The sequence below is a fragment of the Salvelinus sp. IW2-2015 genome, linkage group LG4p (assembly GCF_002910315.2).
Source record: "Salvelinus sp. IW2-2015 linkage group LG4p, ASM291031v2, whole genome shotgun sequence".
NCBI classification, from domain to species: domain Eukaryota; kingdom Metazoa; phylum Chordata; class Actinopteri; order Salmoniformes; family Salmonidae; genus Salvelinus; species Salvelinus sp. IW2-2015.
In genome coordinates, this window is record NC_036841.1 from 16,638,898 (window position 1) to 16,664,155 (window position 25,258).

Consider the following 25,258-nt stretch of genomic DNA (forward strand, 5'->3'; position numbering starts at 1 on the left):
AGAACAGTTGAAACTGGAGCGCAGCAGCAGCACGGCCAGTTGGACTGGGGACAGCAAGGAGTCATCATGCCAGGTCGTCCTGAGGCATGGTCCTAGGGCACAGGTCCTCCGAGAGAGAGAAAGAGCGAATTAGAGAGAGCATACTTAAATTCACACAGGACTCCGGATAAGACAGGAGAAGTACTCCAGATATAACAAACTGACCCTAGCCCCCCACACATAAACTACTGCAGCATAAATACTGGAGGCTGAGACAGGAGGGGTCAGGAGACACTGTGGCCCCATCCGATGATACCCCGGACATGGCCAAACAGGAAGGATATAACCCCACCCACTTTGCCAAAGCACAGCCCCACACCACTAGAGGGAAACTTCAACCACCAAGTTACCATCCTGAGACAAGGCGGAGTATAGCCCACAAAGATCTCCGCCACGGCACAACCCAAGGGGGGCGCCAACCCAGACAGGAAGATCACGTCAGTGACTCAACCCACTCAAGTGACGCACCCCTCCTAGGCACGGCATGAAAGAGCACCAGGAAGCCAGTGACTCAGCCCCTGTAATAGGGTTAGAGGCATAGAATCCCAGTGGAGAGAGGGGAACCGGCCAGGCAGAGACAGCAAGGGCGGTTCGTTGCTCCAGAGCCTTTCCGTCACCTTCACACTCCTGGGCCAGACTACACTCAATCATATGACCCACTTGAAGAGATGAGTCTTCAGTAAAGACTTAAAAGTTGAGACCAAGTCTGCGTCTCTCACATGGGTAGGCAGACCATTCCATAAAAATGGAGATCTATAGGAGAAAGCCCTGCCTCCAGCTGTTTGCTTAGAAATTCTAGGGACAATTAGGAGGCCTGCGTCTTGTGACCGTAGCGTACGTGTAGGTATGTACGGCAGGACCAACTCGGAAAGATAGGTAGGAGCAAGCCCATGTAACGCTTTGTAGGTTAACAGTAAAACCTTGAAATCAGCCCTTGCCTTAACAGGAAGCCAGTGTAAGGAGGCTAGCACTGGAGTAATATGATCAAATTTTTGGGTTCTAGTCAGGATTCTAGCAGCCGTATTTAGCACTAACTGAAGTTTATTTAGTGCTTTATCCGGGTAGCCGGAAAGTAGAGCATTGCAGTAGTCTAACCTAGAAGTAATAAAAGCATGGATTAATTTTTCTGCATCATTTTTGGACAGAACGTTTCTGATTTTTGCAATGTTACGTAGATGGAAAAAAGCTGTCCTTGAAACAGTCTTGATATGTTCGTCAAAAGAGAGATCAGGGTCCCGAGTAACGCCGAGGTCCTTCAAAGTTTTATTTGAGACGACTTTACAACCAAGATTAATTGTCAGATTCAACAGAAGATCTTTTTGTTTCTTGGGACCTTGAACAAGCATCTCTGTTTTGTCCGAGTTTAAAAGTAGAAAGTTTTCAGCCATCCACTTCCTTATGTCTGAAACACAGGCTTAGAGTTGTCTCATTTGTGTCTGGAAGTAGCTAGCCAACATTAGCTTGGGTGCTTGACTGCCGTTGTAAGGCCATAACGCTCAAATCAACCTTTCTCCTTGGCCCGAACGTCCAGTTTGCACTCCGAGAGCGAAGCGGCCTGAATTTACAAACGGACAATTTTTCTCTGACTGGAAACACTAATATTAATCAAATTAACTAAGCCACATTTCTTAATCAATCCCATATACCATGTTCTTACAAAAAAGGTTTTAAATTCTCTGGTAATACCAATACGGAATATTATCAAAGATGCCCTCTGGTGGTCAAACTAGCAATAACTTGCAGTAACAGAAGAAATGGCTGAGAATTAAATGACGTGCCACAGAATGCTGGGTGCGCCGCAGTATGACGCAACTTTTAAAGGAGGAACCACTATGTAGATAGACATACAGTGCATTCGGAAAGTATTCAGACCCATTGACTTTTTACACATTTAGTTACGTTACAGCCTTATTCTAAAAAAACGGACATCACATTTACATAAGTATTCAGACCCTTTACTCAGTACTTTGTTGGAGCACCTTTGTCAGCGATTACAGCCTCGAGTCTTCTTGGGTATGACTCAACAATCTTGGCAGACCTGTATTTAGGGAGTTTCTCACATTCTCCTCTGCAGATCCTCTCAAACGCTGTCAGGTTGGATGGGGGGGGGTCGCTGCACAGATATTTTCAGTATTCTCCAGAGATGTTCGATCGGGTTCAAGGACATTCAGAAACCTAGCATCCCAGCATCCCGGAGTCGCCTCTTCACTGTTGACGTTGAGACTGGTGTTTTGCGGGTAGTATTTAATGAAGCTGCCAGTTGAGGACTTGTGAGGCGTCCGTTTCTCAAACTAGACACTAATGTACTTGTCCTCTTGCTCAGTTGTGCACCGGGGCCTCCCACTBCTCTTTCTATTCTGGTTAGAGACAGTTTGCACTGTTCTGTGAAGGGAGTAGTACACAGTGTTGTACGAGATCTTCAGTTTCTTGGCAACTTCTCACATGGAATAGTCTTCATTTCTCAGATCAAGAATAGACTGACGAGTTTCAGAAGAAAGTTCTTTGTTTCTGGCTAATTTGAGCCTGTAATCGAACCCACAAATGCCGATAGTCCAGATACTCAACTAGTCTAAAGAAGGACAGTTTTATTGCTGCTTTAATCAGGACAACAGTTTTCAGCTGTGCTAACATAATTGCAAAAGGGTTTTCTAATGATCAATTAGCCTTTTAAAATGCTAAACTTGGATTAGCTAACACAACGTGCCATTGGAACATAGGAGTGATGGTTGCTGATAATGGGACTCTGTACGCCTATGTAGATATTCCATAAACAATCTGCCGTTTCCAGCTACATTAGTCGTTTACAACATTAACAATGTCTACACTGTATTTCTGATCAATGTGATGTTATTTTAATGGACAAAAAAATGTGCTTTCCTTTCAAAAACAAGAACATTTCTAAGTGACCCCAAACTTTTGAACGGTAGTGTACGTTTGTGTATATTTATTCTCTGGACTCTGACATTGTTCATCGTGATATTCCTTCATTTATTCCTTTTAGATTTGTGTGTATTGTTAGATATTTCTGCTCTGTTGGAGCTACGAACACAAGCATTTAGATACATCTGCTAAATATGTTGCACCTTTCCATCACCATGCACCTGTCGAAATAGGGGCGGAGGGGGAAAAATATACGTGATCTGTACGCACTTGAATAGCGAATGGAGGACACTTTTCCTGCGGTTCATTTTCATGCCAGCCAGGTAGTCTACGCCGATTTTTGAAGTGAAGCAATGTGCTTAATATTAGGAAAGTTGAGAAAGAAATATAGCTTATAGAAAGCTGATGAGATCCTCTTTTTAATAGAGGCGATCAAATCTCTGTTTTCTCACACAATTGCCTAGCATAGCCTATAGAAATGTCGCGCAACATGGGCTTATAGGAACACTTATTTAATCCCATGCATCAACCGGCTATGAGGAGCTGTCTCTCGCTGAGCAACAGGTGATCCCATTCCGCTCAAACTCTGAATGCCAGGGCTCTCGTGAAGTGTTTGATTTCCTATTGAATTTGCATTGATGTCAGAGTGATTAGAGGGGTAATAGAGCGCTGAGTACCAGGCCATTAGCGACAGGCCGTTAGCGACAGGCCGTTAGCGATAGGCGATAGCAAGTTTGATAGGCGATACCGTTAGGCGATACCGTTAGCGATAGCAAGTTTGGTAGGCTACTAATGACCATCAGCGGTTTTGGAGAAGCCTGGTTACCATGACTCAGCGGTCACGTGGAATTTGACTGTGGTCATGACTCGTGAGTGGCGGTAATACGATCACCATAACAGCCCTACGCCAGGGTCGTGGGTTTGATTCCTGCTGGGGCCACTAATGGGAAAGGGTTTGCGCTCTCTGTTGTAAGACGCTTTGGATAAAAGCCTCTGCTAAATGGCATGTATTATTATATAGTATGTCTCTTCCTCCTCGCCTTTTGCTCTTCTCTTCTATTTCTCTCCCTCTGTCTCCCTCCTCCCCTCTCCATTTCACTTTCCATCCCCTGTTCCCCTGGAGTCTGGCTAGAAAAGCTTTTGTGGATAATTGATCGGCAGCAGGAGGGGATCGATGCCGCTCGTCTTGACTGAGAGACTCATTTCCTCCCGCCTCTCCCCGTCTCGGGATTTGTCTTTGTCTCCCTCCCGCCTCCCTCTCTCTAGCGCTCTCACCATCTTTCCACACCCTTGTCCTCTCCATGACTGTGGTAAAGGCATGGATTGCAGAGAGAGGAGAGGATGATAAGCAGAGAGGAGGAGAAAGAGCGGGATGATGAACACATGGGACCAGAGTTCATTAAGTCATTTGTATGGATCTTGAACTCTAGTAGCCCCAGAAGGACAGAAAGCACCGGAACACTTTCTGCAAGCCTGCCCTGGTGCTTTATGAGTTTCATTGATAGCGCTTATGATCTGTCTCGGTGGGAGGCCACTAATAGACTCTCCAATGTGTCTGTTGTTTCATTACTACACAATCTCTGCATAGAACACTGCTTCTAACAGCACTCTATTGGAGCTGCATACGCAGAGGACATATAGGGGTACTTATCGATGTCTGCGAGTGTGTGTGTGTGTGTGTTTAGTATAGGGGTACTTATCGATGTCTGCGAGTGTGTGTGTGTGTGTGTTTAGTATAGGGGTACATATCGATGTCTGCGAGTGTGTGTGTGTGTTTAGTATAGGGGTACTTATCGATGTCTGCGAGTGTGTGTGTGTTTAGACTGTGAGTTGGATTGATGATAAAATGTCATGTTGAAAGCATCAAGTGTACTGAATCTCTCTCTCGCTTCTCTCTCTCTCTCTCTCCGCTCTCTCTCTCAGGTATCACTACAGAAGGGATCTACAGGGTGAGTGGGAACAAGTCAGAGATGGAGAGCATGCAGAGGCAGTTTGACCAGGGTGAGTCACCAGAACCTCTCTTTTTGACCGTAGACATTCAACGCACACCAACAATATGAATTGTCAGCAATATGCCTTACACTCAGTGGCCAGTTTATTAGGTTCACGAAAAAGGTTCACTCCTACAGACAGAGTCATGTGGCTGTGGCTTGCTATATAAAGCAGGCAGACAGGCATTGAGGCATTCAGTTACAGTTCGATTGAACATTAGAATGGGCAAAACAAGTGACCAAAGCAACTTTGAGTGTGGTGTGATCATCAGTGCCAGGTGTGCCTGTTCCAGTATCTCAGAAACGGCCGGCCTCCTGGGCTTTTTACCCGCGAGTGTCTAGGGCAAGTTTTCCCAAACTCTGTCCTCGGGACCCCAAGGAGTGCACGTTTTAGTTTTTATCCCGAGCACTACACAGCTGATTCAAATAATCAACTAATCATCAAGTTTAGATCATTTGAATCCGCTGTGTAGTGTAAGGGCAAAAACACCTGGACGTGCGCCCCTGCACGCTGGTCTAGGGTTCACCGAGAACGGGGCGACAAACAGAAAACATCCAGTCAGTGACAGTCCTGTGGGTGAAAACAGCTCGTTGATGAGCGGTCGAAGGAGAATGGCAAGAATCGTGCAAATAACCGGCGCAGTACAACAGTGGTGTGCAGAACGCCATTTGATCAAGCACAACTCATCGGTCCTTGTCATGGATGGACTATTGCAGCAGGCGACCACGCCGGGTTCCACTCCTATCAGCTAAAAACGAGAACCGGCCGCTGTGGACACGTGCTTACCAACACTCCACAATTGAGGAGTGGTTAAACATTGCCTGGTCAGGCTGAGTGTAATTATTGTAGGGTCGTCAGACCCCGTGCCACCCGTGGTCAGTGCCTATGTACACATACTGACCTATGCACATACAGGCGCACACACACAAACTCACCAATGCACAGAAACACACCTAGGCACAAACAGGCCATGGAGGTGCAGTGTTAGTTAGTGTGTTGTATCTGTCCAGAAGCCTGTTGTCCAATGGATTCACCTAATTAACCTGGGAGCATCTGTATCATGGATATGCAGGAAGGAGAGGCCTTCCTCACATCGTAGTGTAGCTTCTGTGTGTGTGTGTACATGCGTATGTGTGGTGTGGGCCGTTAATTTCCTCCCAGATTGGTTTGGTTAATGAAGCATGCTCGCTGGTGTGTGTGTGTGAGAAATCAGTGTGGCTGAGGTAATCAGAAGCGAAGTCCTGTGTCCAGTCGAACAGGACCCTAGACCAAGGTGACAATACAATTACACATGAAATTACAGCACCGGTAGACCATAGCACCCAATCAGCTATCACCTAGCCACCCCTTACAGCAAAGGTAATCCATGGCGATAGAACCACACACCCAGTTCAGATACAACAGCCGAGACCAGACTAGTTTTCGAACTTCTCATGTCGGCTGCTGGAGTTTCCAAGGTTCAACATGTCAAATCTTAGCTGACGACTTGGGATGAGACGGATTCGTTTAGCCAATTGGAGAGCAGTGCCCTGACGTTCTGTGTTTAGCCAAGCAAACCGCTAGCTAGCTATTTTGCTGCCGTTAGCAAGCGTAGCTTGCTGATATTTATCTGACAAGTCCGTGTGTCCTGTTTCTGGTGCATGTATTTCATGATACTTGTTCGCTATAACAAGTGGCAACTTTGTATCAAAGTTGTATCGAGTCATTGTGAAGATTCCCTGTTACCGTGGAAACGGTCTCAACTGCCCATCTCGTCATCTTGATATGAATGCCCTGTCTTTAGTCAGCTATTCTTCCACACACAATTCTTTAACTGGCTAGTTTTGTCTCGTCTCTGCTTATGTCGGCTGTTTTATCTAAACTGGGCTTTAGGAGCACTGAGATCTGGAGCTCACTCTTAGGCCTGGTCTGAGAACAGGTCTGAATCGGAAGCACTAGGCGATACTGGGTGAGAACTGACTTGGTACCAGTGTTATCACTGAAGCTGCTCTGTTATGTACACAACAGGTCCTATTTTCCTCCTCTCTCTCTTTTCTGTCTCTTTTTCATCCTTCCTCGCCAATCCCCTCTCCCTCACCATTGCTACCTGGTCTAACTCTTCCACAATCAATCCCTACTTTCTATTCCCCCCCCCCCCCCATCTCCCTGCCTCTCTTCCTCCACATTTGTCATAGACAGGCGAGAGTAATCAGAGAAGGGTTTTTAAGAGTCTATATATTCTTATCCTTCTCTCCTTCACCCCTTCCTTCTTTCACACTCTTTTCTCTGTGTTTTGAACAACAAGCGCGTGTCAGTGGGCCAGGCGTCGCCTGTGATTTACTCTCGGGTTTCTAGTTTTAATCAGCAGCTTCCGGTGCTGCTGACCTCGTTCCCGTTCTCTCCCATGTGGTCCCTTATGCTGACCTGCCACACTGAATAAAAGACTCACTTGGTACTCACTTGGTACCGAGGAGCTGGAGCCAATTGGGTGCAGCTCCTTCTAACGGGATAAGCAGTGTTCTCTAAGCAATACGGAACTTTTGTTGTGTGCTGGTGTTGTGGTTTGTTTAGTCGGGTATTTTAGTCTAGCACCAGGTGGGGTGATACTATAGCAGTAAAACAAATGAGTTTAGCCAGACCTTTTGTGTGTGTGTTTCATATTGTCTCTTGTAGATCATGTCCTAAATCAGGTGTTCTTTCCATGTCTTATTCTACTGAACCTCTGTGTTCCCGCTCTCTGTCTCCCTGCTAGACCATAACCTGGACCTGGGTGGAAGGACTTCACTATCAACACGGTGGCCGGGGCCATGAAGGCCTTTTTCTCTGAGCTGCCAGAACCCCTGGTGCCCTACAGCCATCAGATCGAACTGGTGGAGGCCTTCAGTAAGACATGGGTCTGGGAGAGGGGAAAGAGGGGGCTGGGCTGGGGAGAGGGGGGTTGTGGGGAAAAGAGGGCTGGGGGAAAAGGGGCTGGGCTGCGGAGAGGGGGGTAGAGAAAGGGGGGCTGGGGCTGGGGAGAGGCTTGGGGAGTGCTGGGGCTGGGGAGAGGATGTATTAGGGTTGTCCTTGCTCTATGAAGAAACCAGTGGCGGTCGGTGCTGTTTAAGATGAGGGAGGACACTTTCTTTTGTTGTCTTTTTTTATGAGCATGGCCTTATTTCTATTACAGCATGTTGGATGACTGTCAGTCATATTCCATTCATCCAGCTCAATGTAACATCGTTAAGTTTAAGCCACTACATGATACTCAAATTTCCCCTATACCCATCATGAGGTTGCTACAACCTATGAATGAAAGTTTACAACGTAGGTGCACAGGTCAAGAGAAATGTGAGTAATCAAGGTGACAGACATTGACACATTCAATAGCGCCTTGCGCTCTCTTGCCTGCATCTAGCTGATCTAGAGTGTAAACATTAGTCCAACAGTTGCAAACGAGAGTTTCTATTGGACATAAGCAGGTATGTTTATCCAAGTTTCGTTCCGTTTGCTTCCGTTCAAGATTATTGAATTTTTTTACTGAATTGGCGGAATGAATACACCCCTGATCACACGCATAAACAATTCACTTTTATAGCAGCCACATACAAACAGCATGATTCTTTTGATCGTTGTATAATTCCTTCTCGCATCTACCTGCTCTCCTCCTCTCACCTTTTCCCTTCGCTTGTGCACTTCAGTGTACAACACATCAGTTTTCTGTGACCAGAAAAAAACTTTCCAAGCCAAACCTTCATGTCATCACCGCTAACCGCTCCACACAGCCTATAATGTCACCATATTAACGTCATGGTCAACATAGCTACTAGAGCTAACGCGTTAGACCCGTTACAATCATTAAGTACAGTCAACAGCAAGCCGTTTAGCAGTTACACCGGTGGGCCCTTGTTCCAATAAATTAATAAAACAAAAGCTTACCTTGACTTGGAAGGGTTCCAGTGTTGGATATCCAGCTAGCTAACAGCATCCCTCTCTGTTTGAGCCGAGTGTTTGAATAGGCTAAACTAGCTAGCTGCATTCACTAGCAAAGTAAGTGAAAGTGAAAAAAAGACAACTAAAAAGCTCTCTTGCTTCTCCTTCATTTTTGAAGAAATTCCTTTAACTGTTCAACTATTGTCTTTCTGTCTTTGAGTCAACTACTCACCACATTTTATGCACTGCAGTGCTAGCTAGCTGTAGCTTATGCTTTCAGTACTAGATTCATTCTCCGATCCTTTGATTGGGTGGTCAACATGTCAGTTCATGCTGCAAGAGCTCTGATAGGTTGGAGGCCGTCTTCCGGAAGTTGTCATAATTACTGTGTAAATCTATGGAAGGGGGTGAGAAACATGAGCCTCCTAGGTTTCTTATTGAAGTCAATGCACCCTTCCAAGATGGCGCAGCAGTAAGACGTGTTTGTTTTCGTCCCATGTAAATATTGTCTTTTTTGTATACATTTCGATCTCTTTTCCATATTCTAATTAAATATACCTTCCTGCAACCCGCCTCACCCAATGTGGTACGGATCTGCTATTTTTTAGACCTAACTGGAACCTCCATCAGAAGCTAGCCAGCTAATTAGCTACTAGCTATTTAGTCATTGTTAGCCACTGCTAGCGGTCTTTACCTTTAGCTTCTCCACCAGCCGCTTTAGCCAGGAAAACACCTGCCAGTCTGCACAGAGCGATATCAGCCCTGAGCATATCGGAGTTATTTTTTCCCCCGCTACATCACCGGATTCCTGCCACAAGCTCTGGACCATTACACCAGATCTTCGCAGCTAGTTAGCTGCTACCGAGTGGCTACTGTGGCTAACGCCCTTGTCCAGAAGCATGCACCAGTTAGCCCCGAGCTAGCCTCGAACTAGGCCCATCTCCCGTCTAGCAAACGAAGTACACCAACTACAATACCGCTCTTGCCAGTTGGCCTGGACCCTTTGTCAACACGGAGCCCCGCCGATCCATCACGACTGGTCTGCTGACGTAATTCGGCCGATGTGCTCTCAACCGGCCTCTGCGTCGTGGATGTTGGTGATGATCCAACTGCTAGGCCCGGCCCACTAGCTTCCTGAACGCTGTGTCTCCCGCTCGCCTAACGTAGTAATCGACTACCAAATGGCTCCCCGTTTCATCTATTGCTGCACATTGGACCCTATGATCGCTCGGCTACATAGCTGATGCCTGCTGGACTGTTCATTAACATGGTACTTTATTTTGTTTATCTGTCGGCCCCAGCCTGGAACTCTTGCCCTGTGTGTAGCTAACTGACCCTCTCGCCCATTCATCGCCATTTACCCGTTGTTGTTATCCTAGGTGTTTACTCGTTGTCTCACCCGTTGTTGTCTTAGCTCTCCCAATCAACACATGTGATTTTTTTATGCCTTTCTCTAATGTCAATATGCCTTGTATACTGTTGTTTAGGGCAGCTCTCATTGTTTTATTTTACTGCGGAGCCCCTGGTCCTGCTTAACATGACTCAGATAGCCCCCTTGTCCCACCCCCCACACATGCGGAGACCGCACCTAGCTTAACTGGCACCTCCAGAGATGCAACCTCTCTCATCGTCACTCAATGCCTAGGTTTACCCCCACTGTACTCGCACCCTACCATACCCTTGTCTGTACACTATGCCCTGAATCTATCCTACCACTTCCAGAAATCTGCTCCTTTTAATCTCTGTTCCCAAAGCACTATACGACAAGTTCTTATAGCCTTTAGCCATACCCTCATCCTACATCCTAAAAATTCAGATATTTCCATCCCCAATTACAACATTTTCCGTCAAGACAGAACTTCTAAAGGGGTGGAATTGCAATCTACTGTAGAGAGAGCCTGCAGAGTTCTGTCATACTATCCAGGTCTATGCCCAAACAGTTTGAGCTTCTAATTTTAAAGATCCATCTCTCCAGAAATAAGTCCCTCACTGTTGCCGCTTGTTATAGACCCCCCTCAGCTCCCAGCTGTGCCCTGGACACCATATGTGAATTGATTGCCCCCCGTCTATCGTCAGAGTTCGTACTGCTAGGTGACCTAAATTGGGATATGCTTAACACCCTGGCTGTCCTACAATCTAAGATAGATGCCCTCAATCTCACACTAATTATTAAGGAAGGTACAACCCCAAATCCGTAAACACGGGCACCCTCATATATATCATCCTGACCAACTTGCCCTCTAAATACACCTCTGCTGTTTTCAACCAGTATCTCAGCGATCACTGCCTCATTGCCTGCGTCCGTTATGGGTCCGCGGTCAAACCACCACCCCTCATCACTGTCAAACGCTCCCAAAAACACTTCTGCGAGCAGGCCTTTCTAATCGACCTGGCCCGGGTATCCTGGAAGGATATTGACCTCATTCCATCAGTAGAGGATGCCTGGTTGTTCTTTTAAAAGTGCTTTCCTCACCATCTTAAATAAGCATGCCCCTTTCAAAAAATGTTGAACTCAGAACAGATATAGCCCTTGGTTCATTCCAGACTTGACTGCCCTTGACCAGCACAAAAACACTGTGGTGTACTGCACTAGCTTCGAATAGTCACCGCGATATGCAACTTTTCAGGGAAGTCAGGAAAGCAAAGGCTAGCTTTTTCAAACAGAAATATGCATCCTGTAGCTCTAACTCAAAAAAGTTTTGGGACACTGTAAAGTCCATGGAGAATAAGAGCACCTCCTCTCAGCTGGCCACTGCAGTGAGACTAGGTAACACTGTCACCACTAATAAATCCACGATAATCGAGAATTTATAGGCATAAAAATAGGCATTTCTCTACGGCTGGCCAGGCTTTCCACCTGGTTACCCCAACCCCGGCCAACAGCTCCGCACCTCCTTCAGCAACTGGCCCAAGGACAGTTCCTGACTTCTCCTTCACCCAAATCCAGACAGCTGCTGTTCTGAAAGAGCTGCAAAATCTGTATCCCTACAAATCAGCTGGGCTAGACAATCTGGACCCTCTCTTCCTAAAATTATCCGCCGCCATTGTTGCAACCCCTATTACTAGTCTGTTCAACATCTTTCGTATTGTCTGAGATTCCTAAAGATTGGAAAGTGGCTGCGGTCATCCCCCTCTTCAAAGGGGGAGACATTCTAGACCCAAACTGTTACAGACCTATATCCATCCTGCCCTGCCTTTCTAAAGTCTTCGAAAGCCAAGTGAACAAACAGATCACCGACCATTTCGAATCCCACCGTACCTTCTCTGCTATGCAATCTGGTTTCCGAGCTGGTCACAGGTGCACCTCAGCCACGCTTAAGGTCCTAAATGATATCATAACTGCCATTGATAAAAGACAGTACTGTGCAGCTGTCTTCATCGACCTGGCCAAGGCTTTAGACTCTGTCAATCACCGTATTCTTATCGGCAGACTCAACAGCCTTGATTTCTCTAATGACTGCCTCACCTGGTTCACTAACTACTTCTCAGATAGAGTTCAGTGTGTCAAATCGGAGGGCCTGTTGTCCGGACCTCTGGCAGTCTCTATGGGGGTGCCACAGGGTTACATTTTCGGGCCGACTCTTTTCTCTGTATATATCAATGATGTCGCTCTTGCTGTGGGAGAATTCTTTGATCCACCTATACACAGACGACACCATTCTCTATACCTCTGGCCCTTCTTTGGACACTGTGTTAACATCCAAACGAGCTTCAACTCCATACAACACTCCTTCCGTGGCCTCCAACTGCTTTTAAATGCTAGTAAAACTAAATGCATGCTCTTCAACCGATCGCTGCCCTGGACGGTTCTGACTTAGAATATGTGGACATCTATAAATACCTAGGTGTCTGGTTAGACTGTAAACTCTCCTTCCAGACTCACATTAAGCATCTCCAATCCAAAGCTAAATCTAGAATCGGCTTCCTATTTTGCAAAAAAGCCTCCTTCACTTATGCTGCCAAACATACCTTCGTAAAACTGACTATCCTACCGATCCTTGACTTCGGTGACGTAATTTACAAAATAGCCTCCAACACTCTACTCAGCAAATTGGATGCAGTCTATCACAGTGCCATCCATTTTGTCACCAAAGCCCTATATACTACCCACCACTGCAACCTGTATGCTCTCGTTGGCTGGTTCTCGCTACATATTCGTCGCCAAACCCACTGGCTCCAAGTCTTTATAAGTCTTTGCTAGGTAAAGCTCCGCCTTATCTCAGCTCACTGGTCACCATAGCAACACCCATCCCTAGCACTCGCTCCAGCAGGTAGATTTCACTGGTCATCCCCAAAGCCAACACCTTCTTTGGCCGCCTTTCCTTCCAGTTCTCTGCTGCCAATGACTGGAACTAATTGCAAAAATCACTGAAGTTGGAGACTTAAATCTCCCTCACTAACTTTAAGCGTCAGCTGTCAGAGCAGCTTACCGATCGCTGCAGCTGTACACAGCCCATCTGTAAATATCCCATCCAACCAACTACCTACCTCATCTCCATATTTGTTTTGTTTTTCTGCAATTTTGCACATCAGTATTTCTACTTGCACATCCTCATCTGCACAAATATCACTCCAGTGTGAATTGCTAAATTGTTATTACTTTGCCACTATTGGCCTATTTATTGCCTTACTTCATTTGCACACACTGTATACAGATTTTTCTATTGTGTTATTGACTGCACGTTTGTTTATCACATGTGTAACTCTGTTGTTTTTGTCACACTGCTTTGCTTTATCTTGGCCAGGTCGCAGTTGTAAATGAGAACTTGTTCTCAACTGGACTACCTGGTTAAATTTAAAAAATAATTTAAAAAGAGGACGGAAGCTAGCTGTCCTCCAGCTACACCATGGTGCTACCCTGCAGAGTGCTACTGAGGCTACTGTAGACCTTCGTTGCAAAACATTGTGTTTTAATCAATTATTTGGTAACGTGAATATAGTTAGTGCAGTTTTATGAAATTCAACGAGTATGGTCCTCCCCTTCCTCCTCCAATGGAAGATGCACAACTTTGCTGTGAAGCAAAAATCATACAGAACGTTAGATTATCAAGTACACTTCTTTCCCCTCTGTTCTTTCACGCCCATTGCGTTTTGTAATCCGTTGTCGTGGAGATTTAAGGTGTAGCGCCGGCGGCCCAGAGATTTACCTCTACTCCGGAGGGCGGTCATCATTCAGTGAGCGGAGTGAGTGTGTGTGCGAGGCACCTGAGCCGTGACAAAACCCTGACGCAACCCTGCGGCCTGCAGCAGGAGAGAGGGATGACACACGCCGTTTAAAGAGTAGTTAGAAAAGAAACACGTACAGGATGGGTTGCAGAACTCTGCGTATGACCCTGTAGACTGCAAGAGAAGCGAACACATGGTTTGAAGAAGGAGCTGGATAACATGTGAACTGATGTGTGTGTGTGTGGCTCCATCTGCCTCGCTCACATGGAGACGCAAGACTGGCTGTGTTGGAGTGCTGATATCAGCTTGTCTGACTCACTCCTACCATTGGGCTCAGCACACCCAGAGGACCTGTGTGTGTTCATGTGTGTATGGGTTTATAACTGTGTGTGTGTGTGTGATCACTGCTATGCTTTGTTAAGTCAACGCTGACTCTCAGCTGTGATTTCAGTTTGTGTCAGTGTGTGCCATGCTTCCCCCTCCCTGTCCCTGCATGTGTGGGACCTTTCTCTGGTTGTGTGTGTATGTGTGTGTGTGCATTCATGTGCTTTCATTCTTTCTCTCTAACCTCTCCTGTCTCCGAATCAGAGATCAACGACAGGGATCAGCGGGTTCACGCCATGAAGGACATCCTGCGCCGCTTCCCCAGGGAGAACTACGATGTCTTCAAATACGTCATCAATCACTTGAACAAGTGAGTGGCTTAGGTGACAGAGCTGTGACGGCCGCGCTGACTACAGTAACAGTCATCCACCCTGCGACCTTTGACCTTCCACCCTGCCTGCTTGAGTCAGCTTTAAATTCAGTCGAGGCACAAACTCGGCAGAGTTTAGATTTCTAGATGATGTCACTTTATGATTCCTTGAACAATTTACGTTGTGTTTTCTGTCTCTCTTCCTATCTGTCTCTCCATTAACCCTCTTTTCCTCTCTCTCTCTCTCTCGCTCTCTCTCCCCCCCCCCCCCTCAGGGTGAGCCAGAATAACCGTTTGAACCTGATGACCAGTGAGAATCTGTCCATCTGTTTTTGGCCCACTCTGATGCGGCCCGACTTCACAACAATGGACGCCCTGACGGCCACGCGGACCTACCAGACAATCATCGAGTCCTTCATCCACCAGTGTGCTTTCTTCTTCTACAATCAGCCCCTGTCTGACACCCCTGGCGGGCACGCCTCCCCCACCGCCACCCTCTCCTCCCACGGAGGAACCTCGGCCTACTCCTCCTTGGCGTACAACTCTCCCTCCCTCACACCGGCCCCGGCCCCTTACGTTATGCCCGCCACGCCGCCCGTCATCCCACACTACGGGCCGCCCCATACCCAGAGCCAGCATTCCCCGCCCCACACCCCCCAGTCCCCCATCCAGGCCCTACTGCCCCCCCTGCACCCCCATCACCCCCCCACGGAACAACACATGCTGTGAACCAGTGATGGAAGGAAAGAGAGATTTGAGAGTGAGATGGAAAGAGTTTGCGTTTCAGAGGTATGAGGGAGCGGTGAGAGAAGGAATGTAAGTGGACGAGATTTTGAAGGGGTGGTGAGAAGTATGGAGGGAACGAGAGGAGAGTGAGTTTGAGAGACAGGGAAAGCGAACGAGAAGATGAGGGGGTGAGTGAGATGCAGTACATATAGGGAAAAACTGTTGGGAGAGGGGGTTATCCAACCCCCATTTGCGTTTTAAAGATATATATATACACACACACACACACACACACACACACACTACGCACGGAAGGGGGTGGGAAAGAGAAACTTTTGAGCCACTAGTACAACATGTGTCTTCCCGTACCACTGTAGTCTCTTGACTCTTCTCCCTCTACCATTTCTTCTGCCCCCTTCTCCACTGCCTTAGCGAGTACCTCCCTCTTTCCCCATCCAACAAACACCACGTGTACATGTCCCTCCCCAACCATAAGGGACCTCAGAACTGCTGACCGTTGCCAGGCAGGGTATCTTGTGGGAGGACATTGAACTATATGGACCTCCTAGCTGGACTCTAAAACCACTGCCCAGCGCCCCACCTTTCTCACCCCCACCACTCCTCACCGCGATGGGGCTGTGGTTTGCCAGGGACTGCCCTGTCCTCCCAGGTTGATCCTGGGTCCAGGTGGAGGGAGGACCTGACCAGTAGCTTCTCTATGTTTATTTGACCACTGTTACAAGGAAATGGACTAGAGGCATGCTTCACCTCTCCCCCATGGACTAGCGTCCACTTCAATAGACTCATTCCTAACCCCACCACCCCCTCCGCTTCAGTGTCTGCTACAGCCAGAGATAACGCCAAGAACAAAAGTCTCAACTAACTGGATCTGCAGGGAGGCTGGAGCACGGAACTTTGGGTGCTCTCACACCCTCGGCATCTTGGGAGATCTCCTCCGTTCATTTCTGTCTCCTCTGACCCCATGCCCCCGAGCCTACAAGCAACGCTGAGAGACGTTTTTCTTTTGATTAAAGAGGATATCTTTACTCCCATTTCTTCCGGATGTTTAATGTTGTTCCACCCCTTCCTTTCTCTTTCCCCCTTATGCTTCCATTTAGATTTTCAAACTGTGGATCAGTTTTGGAGAGTGCTCCGTTGATGACTGACCGATCAGCATGCACTCTCACACAGCAAGTCCCTCCTGTCAGATGTCCATGCTTACTTCTCATTGGCCCTTCTGCTTTCTGTGAAGGGCGGGAATAACTGGCAGGGAGAATTAGGAGGGATAAGGATAGGGATCGGGAAGGGGTGGGGTGGGATTCAGGGATGCACTTTACGGACTCTGAAAAGCATTTAGGGCTCTTCGACACGGAATACAGAGAGGAACAGCCATAACGATTCCCTTAAGGATCCCAGGAGGCATTGGGAAGTGGTTGCAGGGAATTCCCTCTTCCTCCTGTTACCCATGAGGGGTTTGAAAGCCTGGAGAGACATGGGAGCATGACCTGTGTGTGTGTCTGTGTGTGTGTGTGTGCGTGTGTGTGCACATGCTTCTAATATGGTAGAGAGCCGGAGAATCATTAGTGTAGAGCTCTCTGAAGTTTATTGAGATTGAGAGACTGCAGAGCACTTTTGGGAGCCTCTTTAGTGAGAAGTGCGACAAAACACTTTCTCACCACGTCTAATGCGTTGTGAAGTCATGTAGCCACCTCTCTGAGAACACACCATTGCCATCTGGTGGACAACATAGTTACTGCAGCTATGACCTCACCCACCACTGCATGGGCGGAACACCCCCCCCCCCCCTTTGGGTGTAACATTAGGTCTTTCTACATGCGTAATCCCTCATTCACCTATTGAATGTCAAATGGACATTGAGTCCAATAGGAATTCATTGTATATAACGTAAATGGAGAGTCTATACTATGAAAGCCATTTTAACTGCGTTGAGATTAGCCTGTGGATGAGGATCATATCTGTTGTGTTGCTAGGGTGCCAGCACTTTGCTACTGATGTATATCCTCTCCAGAGTGTGGTGTTGGAGGAGTGTATGATAACATTTCATGTCAGCTGTCCGTGTTACAGACATTCCAGTGACTAGTATAGTGTCCAGCTGTGCTCTGCTAGTTGGCGGTATGTGGTGATGTGTAGTCATGTGTTTTTGTACTGAGGCTGGCTCAGGATAGCTGTTCAGATTCATTCAGCTGACTATGACCGGGAAGGACAGGAGATGAGGAAGCTCGTTCAGAGTATTGAAACGTAGCCAGTGGTGTTGATAGTCCCTCAATGCCATCCTGTGTTTATTGGTGTACCACTTCCTGGTTGGCACCACTTGGTACCCCTGCCCTCTTTTGAAACGGCACCGTTCCCTGGTCCAGAGAGGCGCTCCGGAATGGAGCAGAACAGACCATCTATTCATCTGTGTTGATGACTGCGGAATTCCATGGTTCTGTCTGTGGTTGTCATAGAAACCTGTTTGATCGCTAGTGTGTGTGTGTAACGTGCGTGCGAGCACACACAGAGTGAAACCAAGGTCATGTAATTTGTTTCATTTTGACCCTCCGCTTTACACACTCATGCCTGTCTCCACCTCTCTCCAGTTCCCATTTGTCTTGACTGACAGGCCTCCCTTCCAGTCACTGGAGTTATACCCTGACGCCAACCCAATGACCTGTCATGCACTACCTATATGACGTTTGTTTGTCTGTGTTAAGGACTGATGTCATTTGAGCTGTCAACAGTAGCCAGACATCAGTGTAAACTCAAGACTTAAGAAAGACCATGTCGCTTATAGTGGAGAATGTATTTATCCTCACGGTCATTACCCCACATAATGTAAACTGAACCTGACCACAGTTATCCCCTTAGTTACTTATAGGTTTACTTTTCACAGATGGAAAGTGAGTCAGTGAGAGAGAGAGAGGTGAATGGAATCATTATTTGGGAGATGGAAGGGGGGATGGTGCAAACTCTGGTACTTTTGAATGCCGGCCAGTGGCATTCCCTGTGTATATCAATGTGTTAATACTGAACAGACTGTGAGGCAGCCAAAGACTGTGCAACAAAAAAAAAAAGGGTGGGGGAGAGAGGAAGCAAAGCGACAAATGGAGAGAAGAAAAAAAGCAATCGTATTAAAAATGTGACTTTGGTTCTGCGATCTTGTGGCTGCGTGGCTTTTCTTTATTCTTTATTCTTTGCAACAATGGTGAGAGATGGTCTGTTAAGTTAAAGTGAGAAACAAGCAAACTATATTCAAATGGTTGTTTATTTGTATGTTAGGGGGTCTAACACTTTGCCCTTTAGTCAACGGTGATAGAATTGTTTTTCTTTTAATAATAAAAAAAAAACAATGTTTTTTTTAACAATTTTGTGAATGGTGAAGAGACCAGCCCGGTATAGTGCATGATATTTGCCCAGGCAAGGGAGGGGGCTCGACCATTCTCAGTATTTAAGAGAAGAAGATTAAAAAACAATGAAATAATGGGAAAAAGTTAACCTGTATAAAAGATAAAATGAAGTAAACTGAAAAAATACGTCAACACAAAAAAATGCTGTCATTATTTGCTAAGAGTATGGTAATTTGTCTCAATAGGAATGGTGTATACAGCAAGGCCTTATGTGACCTGTATTCTAGTTAATAAATCAATCTTGTAAAACCTGCCTCCTGTCTGTCTGTCTGCAAAACCCACTGACTCATCTCCTGGCACACCACACACAGCTCTGCGTATACATGTAGTGTTATCAGTGTGTACTGTGAGAATAGGTGTCAACGATTAAACTATGGATTCATACATATGGCCATATTTCATTGACTGGAAGTGAACGAAAGCAATTTAATAACTTATTTCCACAGAAACCTTTGCTACTCCTGGAACCAAGTGGAGAAAACTGCCCAATGTCGAGTTCGCTAGAGAGGCCGGCGTCATTAATGACCTATGCTCCATGGGGCGATGGGCTTAAGTACTTTTCTACAGTTGACAGGTGTTTCTAATCATTATATTCTGAAAAGACAGTTAACTTCTAGTGTAGCCAAGTGAATTTTCCCAACAAACTGCCTAGAACATTCGAATAGCTTTACTTAGAGTAACGATTTGCTCCATATGACTTTAATCTCTATCTCTTTCAGTGGTGTAAAGTACTTAAGTAGTATCTGTAAAGAAAATGTACTGTTGACTCCATACATTTTCCCTGACGCCCAAAAGTACTCGTTACATTTTGAATGTTTAGCAGGACAGGAACATGGTCCAATTCACACACTTGTCAAGAGAACTGGTCATCTCTACTGCCTCTGATCTGGCGGGCTCACTAAACACACATGCTTCGTTTGTAAATGATGTCTCAGTGTTGGAGTGTGCCTTTCTAGCTGTAATTTTTTTTTTCTAAACGAGAAAATAGTGCCGTCTTGTTTGCTTAATATAAGGAATTTGAAATGATTCATTCTCTTTTTTTAATTAAAAAAAACAACTTTTGATACTTAAGTATATTTTAGCAATTACATTTAGTTTTGATATTTAAGTGTGCGTGTATGTATTTAAAAACTGTTAGACTTTTACTCAAGTAGTATTTTACTGGGTGACTTTTCTTAGTCATTTTCTATTAAGGTATCTTTAGTTTTACTTGGGTATGTTTGTATCAAAAAGTAGGTTGGGCCTCTGTATGTAAGGAGATAAACAAGAAAATGCTGCTATCTCCAAATAATCTACAAAGCATAAACTTCCTATGTATTTATCATTAATTCGATTTCCAAATGACCAAACACAGTCTCAGGCTTGGATAACAGTGAAGGCCCCTTCAGTCTCCACAAAGTTGGGTAAGTCTGCTTTTAGGACCATACATGCTTTTTCTGTGAGATTTAAGACTTTCTCGAGAATTGACTATGTTTTAACGTCTACTTATATTCCAGGTAACATGGAACTTATAAAAACATTACCGGCCATTCTATCTTATCATAATTCCATTCTTTGTCAATTTCAAATCTTCCCAATGAACAAGTGTGCACTGAGGTGAATGTTTAATAATACTTTACTACACAACTCTGACTTCATTTTTCAGTTTAGATCTAATTTAAAATGTTTTGAAATAAATTACTACTCAGTGGAGGACTCGGCTATGGTATGGTTAGCTGTAAAATGTTTCATAAGAGGAAACACTACACACATTTTCCCTCTAATTTACAGAAATTAAGACTTCAGAAGATCAGTGAATTTGAAAATCATTGTAAAATGCTGGAAGATTCTCTTTAAAAACAACTATTCAACAGAGAGAAATTGAGCTAAAAACAAGTAGATTGGAACTTAATGACCTGTTGCGACGTAGAGCAGAATTCATTATGCAGAGGGTGCGACAAAAATACTATTTTCAAGGGAGTAGCCAGTTACCGCCGCTGCAGCTGAAACGACCATCAATACAGCTGATCAGATCTCCTACTAAGGGACTGATATCTGATCCTACAGAAATAAATACAACTTTTAGAGCATGTTATTCCAATTTATAGAGTTCCTCACGGACCTTTGATACTTCTGCTTGTCGGCAGTTCTTGGAGGACCTTACGTTGCCCAAACTCTCTCAAGAAGAAACCGTTTTATTAGAGGAACCTTATGAAACATTACTGAAAGCTGCTTTTTTTTAAATATGAATAAAGATAAAGTACCTGGTATTGATGGAATACCTCGTGAACTCATTCTCAACTTTTGGGATGAGTTAAGACCAGTTATTCTTCAATAATGTACTTTCTACTCCGCTTAACATTGCTATTGAGAAAGGACAATTCCACAGAGACATCAATACAGCTATTATATCCCTAAGAAAGGAAAATACCTCGCAAATTGTGCACATTTTCGGCCAATCAACTTAATCGAAACCGAAATGAAGATGTATGCCAAAGTTCTAGCCATGCGCCTAGAGAAAGTTATTAACATGTTATTAACATCCTGACCAAACAGGGTTTATTAAGGGTCGTCAGGCAGCCGATAACATGCTCCACCCGTTTCATGTGGTTGCTGAGGCTTTCAAGCTGGATACCCCGTGTGCTGTGTTATCATTAAATGCCGAGAAAGCCTTTGACTCCTTAGAGGGGGAATATTTATGGCCTTGTTCTTGAACATTTTGTTTTTGGAGCTAGATTTATACATATGATTCGCACCGTGTATGTGAATCCTTCTATTATATCTACAGGCACTACACATTCTAATCCATTTATCATACAACGAGGATGTAAACAAGATTGTCCCGCCTTCCCTATGCTATTTGCTCTCTCTTGAACCGCTGGCACAAAGCATACGTCGAAATTCGGCTTCCTCACATTTCAAAATCAAACAAACTGAACAAGCAATTTCTCTGGATGCAGATGACATACTGCTCTACGTCGCAAACGCTCAGAAATCCCTCCAGCCATTAATGTCTATTTTCACAGCATTCAGCTCATGGTCTGGTTACAAGATCAAATAGTCTAAATCAGCTCTACTACCTCTTAACTCAGCTATGGGAAGCGTGCAATTACCACCCATGATCCCAGTGAAGAAACAAATCACCTAATTAGGCATCACCATATCCCCCTCTCTTCACACTACTGGCAGGAAGAACTACTTAGAAAACCTTTCACAAGATCCAAAAAGACACAAGATGGTGCGCTATGGCCACTTCTTTGCATGCTATTAAAATGAATGTCCTCCCTGGTATCAATTTGATTAGTTCCATGTTTCCACTGCCTCCTCCTATTGGTCTAAACTTGACTCTGTCATAAAGAAGTTCATTTGGGGGAGAAAGAGGCCACAGATTAAATGTGCAACACTACAGAGAACAGAAGCGTCTGGTGTACTTGCAGCTCCAAATAAATGTTTTTATCACCTATCATTCCAAATACATATCCCGAACACCCGGTTAAACCCAGAGGCTTCTGTTCCTTTGTGTGCTATAGAAGAGTCAATAGTTTCACCAATTAGATGACAAGATGTATTATTTTCTGGATTGACTCCTAAAAAAATGTGGATTGTTGTTTGGACCCATTATAGCATACTCAGTAAATGTGTGGATATCTACAGAGAAGCATATGAGATCTAATCTTAAATGGCATTTATACTCTCCAATATGGCGTAATAAAGAATTCTTAGCGTGTAAGAAACCATTTATATCAGATTCTTGGTCTAAGGAGGGTATTTATACTTTCAAAGACATATTCAATTTGAATGGACTCCTCAGTTTCCAGGAAATACGCCGGTGTTTTAACGTCCCAGGATCATCATTTTGACTTTACCTTCAACTCTGCCTATCCAGCAGAACTAGCAGTACACCCATTGGTCAAACTTCTAACGGACAGATGCCCCTCAAAAGGAGTTGTTTCTAATAGCTATAGTCAATTAATTCTAGCCGCACAAACACCATTAACTCTATCCACTGTATGGGAAAAGGATTTTACACTTGTTGACAGGCAAATCAATTGGGAGACCGTTTGGAAAAATATATTTGGATCGTCTAGAAACCCCATTCACCAATTAACTAATAAAAAAATATAAGAATAATACCTCAACAAATACATCAGATGGGTATTAGTCCATCACCATTATGTGAGTTCTGCACCACAGGGGACCTTGGTACTTTTCAGCATGTGCTGTGGAAATGCCCGAGGGTGGTTTAATTCTGGGGGAAAGTCAACGATGTCATCTCTGTATTTACAGGGAAAATACTGCCATTAGATCCAATAGTGATATTGCTTTGTGATTACTCTGATTTGCACTTGTCAGAACGCCAACGGAGAGTGTGGTTGGCAGGAACCACAGCTGTTAAGAAAATGAAGCGTCACAGCTCAGTTGAAAAATATATGGCAAATAGAAATCCAATATGGATCGTGTTAAGAGATAGATGAGAGGTGTTGAATGGAGCTGAAGGGTGGGACTAATAACAACAAGATAACAAATGTAAAACATACTGGGTCTGTAAAATGTATATAGGTTCAGGACTTTTGTGAAATAGCACAGTTACAAAAATATGGCAAATGGAAATCAAACTGAATGGACATGAGAAATGGAGGAGGACCAGGAATAAAAACAAACAAAATGTAACTATTGTAAAATAGATTGTGTCCGTAAAATGTGTATAGTATGTACAGTTGAAGTCGGAAGTTTACATACACTTTAACTAAATACATTTAAACTCAGTTTTTCACAATTCCTGACATTTAATCCTGGTAAAAATTCAGGATTAAAAGGGTCACCACTTTATTATAAGAATGTGAAATGTCAGAATAATAGTAGAGAGAATGATTTATTTCAGCTTTGATTTCTTTCATCACATTCCCAGTGGGTCAGAAGTTTACATACACTCAATTAGTATTTGGCAGCATATATGTGGGTATGTATGTATGTGTATGTGTATACATATATTTCCCCAAAAACTATATGGGGGATTGAAAATGACACAGACAATTACATTGATGGAAGCTACAATCTATCTGCAATACTAAAGCTGATCCATCGCCTAAAGAAAAAAAGAAAATTATTGTACAAAGGTGGATTCCACCTTCACAGTTACCATTGCAACAATGGCTGCTCACATTTAAGGAAATTGTACTTATGGAGCTCTCCACAGCCAGGATCCACAGGGCCAAGGTGTCCACTCTGGAAAAAAGTGTGTATGAATCCTATGAATTTAAATAATACAAACTTGATGTAAAAGTAGTATTTTACTAGATGATTTTCACTTTTAGGTGAAAAGTATTTTACTTTTACTCAAGTATTACCATTGGGTACTTTTTCCACTACTAGTCTCTTCCTATGATGGGTTCGTTTGGAGGTCACTGTGGCAAAGCAATTCCCCTAGTCCCTGTGAGGGTGCAGGGTTGTGTGCCATTTTGGGATGCCCTTCCTCTGACCTTTTCATCCAGTCAAATGCAAAGTAAATCCATTTCCATGACCTTTGTCACGCGTCTTTTCATTCTGGCGCTGGAAAAAAGAGCCGCTGATTGGGACTGAAAAGGGCAGCCTCATGAGCGCATAGGAAGACTGACCTCTGAACTGCGACCTTTAGGGGGTGTCAAGGGGGAGATGTCGATGGTTTGATGACCTGGAGATGGAGCCACCATCGCATTAATGATCAGGGTATAGGGACTCGGTTAGAATAGAGGTTGTGTCTGGTACGCCACTCCTCATTTCCTTCCCCATTAGTAGGTCAAGGTCTGGATAGGACTTCATCTTTTTGGCTTCAACCAATCAAGTCATCTTAAAGAGAGGCAAGGACAATTACTTGTCCTTGGGTTTCTTACCTATACCACTTACCAGCAGGAAATAGAATTTAGATTGAACAAAAATATAAATACAACATGTAAAGTGTTGGTCCCATGTTTCATGAGCAGAAATAAAAGATCCTAGAATTTTTCTAGACGCACAAAAAGCGTATTTCTCTCAAATTTTGTGGACAAACTTGTTTACATCCCTGTTAGTGAGCATTTCTCCTTTGCTAAGATAATCCATCCAGCAGACAGGTGTGGCATATCAATAAGCTGATTAAACAGTATGATCATTAGGGGTCTCCCGAATGGCGCAGCGGTCTAAGGCACTGATCAGAGGCGGATCCCGGGCTGTGTTGCAGCCGGACGCAACAGGGAGACCCATGAGGCGGCGCACAATTGGCCCAGCGTCGTCCGGGTTAGGGGAGGGTTTGGCCGGCTGAGATGTACTTGTTTCCTTCACGCTCTAGCAACTCCTTGTGGCGGCCGGGCGCATGCACGCTGGCTTTGGTTGCAAGCTGTACGGTGTTTCCTCCAACACATTGGTGCGGCTGGTTTCCGGATTAAGCGAGCAGTGTCTCAAGAAGCAGTGCGGCTTGGCGGGATCGTGTTTCGGAGGACACATGGCTCTCAACCTTAGCCTCTCACAA

At 44.9% G+C, this 25,258-nt stretch overlaps 1 protein-coding gene across 1 annotated transcript in view; it reads left to right on the plus strand.

Moving 5' to 3' along the window:
• Positions 1-19,044, plus strand: part of LOC111960610 (rho GTPase-activating protein 35-like) — a 102,604-nt gene extending 83,560 nt beyond the window's left edge. Inside the window, 5 exon segments of the mRNA XM_023982682.1 lie at positions 4,843-4,920; positions 7,643-7,660; positions 7,663-7,773; positions 14,557-14,662; positions 14,938-19,044. Of these exon segments, the coding sequence (XP_023838450.1) occupies positions 4,843-4,920; positions 7,643-7,660; positions 7,663-7,773; positions 14,557-14,662; positions 14,938-15,391 (767 nt within the window). The 3' untranslated portion in view covers positions 15,392-19,044.
• The last annotated feature ends 6,214 nt before the right edge of the window (positions 19,045-25,258 follow it).